The sequence below is a fragment of the Limulus polyphemus genome, unplaced genomic scaffold, assembly GCF_000517525.1.
Source record: "Limulus polyphemus unplaced genomic scaffold, Limulus_polyphemus-2.1.2 Scaffold3135, whole genome shotgun sequence".
Lineage (NCBI taxonomy): Eukaryota > Metazoa > Arthropoda > Merostomata > Xiphosura > Limulidae > Limulus > Limulus polyphemus.
Genome location: NW_013668745.1, coordinates 103902 through 105794, shown reverse-complemented (window position 1 = coordinate 105794; position 1893 = coordinate 103902). Strand labels below are relative to the sequence as shown.

The 1893-nt window shown below is 31.1% G+C and overlaps 1 protein-coding gene across 2 annotated transcripts in view; it reads right to left on the bottom strand.

Moving 5' to 3' along the window:
• Positions 1 to 358: 358 nt before the first annotated feature.
• The window catches only part of LOC106468720 (zwei Ig domain protein zig-4-like), a 19175-nt gene continuing 17640 nt past the window's right edge, over positions 359 to 1893 (bottom strand). For both annotated transcript variants that reach the window (XM_022397092.1, XM_022397091.1), the window contains exon 8: positions 359 to 1693. In XM_022397092.1, coding sequence (XP_022252800.1) covers positions 1673 to 1693 — 21 coding nt within the window. In that variant the 3' untranslated portion in view covers positions 359 to 1672. The remainder of the gene's footprint in view (positions 1694 to 1893) is intronic.

Below are 1893 nucleotides of genomic sequence, written 5' to 3'. Positions count from 1 at the left end.
GTAAGATTTGTGTAATTACTCTGTGGCATACATTACGTGGCCGTTTTCTGAAATATATATCAGCTATGGTGGAAAGTTGGGTTTATGTTTTAATCTTTTGATTTGCTATTATAAATACTGGTGATCATTACATAATTGAAAAGGGGCCATTATGCACTGTATTGAAGTGTCTATGATGTACTGGTTATGAAAATTTAGGTATGTACATGGTAGAGTAAGACACATAGGTATTTACAACAAATATTGTACGTATATTACAGTATGCAGATTAGTTAATGCCAGACTAATGAAATGGTAATGAAAAGTGACACGTCTCATTTGTTTTTAATTATTTAAACATATACCCATAAAGTTGACCTATTTAAAACTTACAACTTTATTTGCACGTGAAAGTTTATATAATTTGTAATTTCATAACTTGTCATATTCTTCTGAAGTCAACATTTACCAAGATGATAAATTTACAGTATCATGAGGAATTCTTTATTTTTTCTTTACAATAAAAGACTAGTTATGTCCGCGAATTAAGCTGCAATAAACATTTGAGAGTTGTAGCAAAGTTTTTTCCAACACTTCAAACCTTTATCTATAAGACCTTGCAGAGACCAAATGGAGGGGAGGAAAACATGACCATTCAGTCACAACTCGGTAAAAAGATGAAAAGGGAGTCTTTAAAGGAGTAACATTGCTAAATTTATTGTCTTTAAATCGAATAGATAATATGTAATGGATCATTGATGAAATACGTGCAATGATTTTTATTTGCGTTGTATAGTATACTTAGCGTGGCTGTATTTTAGGCCTAAGTTTTGTAAGTTTAGGCCTACAAATTACAATAGGGTTCGAGCTTGTAATATCTAAGAGGATACTTAGCGTGGCTGTATTTTAGGCCTAAGTTTTGTAAGTTTAGGCCTACAAATTACAATAGGGTTCGAGCTTGTAATATCTAAGAGGATACTTAGCGTGGCTGTATTTTAGGCCTACAAATTACAATAGGGTTCGAGCTTGTAATATCTAAGAGGATACTTAGCGTGGCTGTATTTTAGGCCTAAGTTTGTAAGTTTAGGCCTACAAATTACAATAGGGTTCGAGGTTGTAATATCTAAGAGAAAATAAACTAATTCTTGTCTGTTACGAAATTGGATGCTGAGTTACTTTCACAGAATAATTGTAAAGAAAGTACCTACGAAGAACTACGTTGCAACACAATATTATCCTTTAGGCTTAGTCTTAGATTAGGTAGTTCTGTTCAAGTATATTCAACTTATAATATCTTGTGTTTATTTCTATAATCAACTAGGTTTATTCTTTAATAAAAACTCACGATGCTTAATATAGGACTTGTGGTGACATCTACAGCACATAATTACAAACTTTACTTCAATATTTACATGCCTCTGTAAAATAGTCAAATCAACTTTCACAATGAAAATTAAATTAACAAATAACGATATGAGAAACATGTTACACAATATACAACTTTTACAGTTTTAATACTGTAAAACAACCAATAACTAACGCACAAGAAAAATAGCTTAATAATAATGTCTGTAATATGTTATCTAAAAGGTTCGATCTTTTTCAAGTTTAAATGTCGTGTTACTTCAACAGATGGCGCCACAGGACTCTGTAAATTCTTGGGCGTTTCACGAGTGGAATTCTTGTGGCCAGATTATTTCAAGTCGCTTTCAGGCTATAAAAAATAAGAAACAAAAACAGTTAAGTTCCACTATTAATCTTTTTTTTATGAAAGATGTCCATACTTTAAATCGCCAATATATTTGTAAAAGCAAACGTATTTGAAATAATGAACAAAGTTATATCGTTCCATTCTTTAGCCTCGTTCTCAAACAATTTAAATCACTAAAATCATAAATAATATTCAACGTTAAA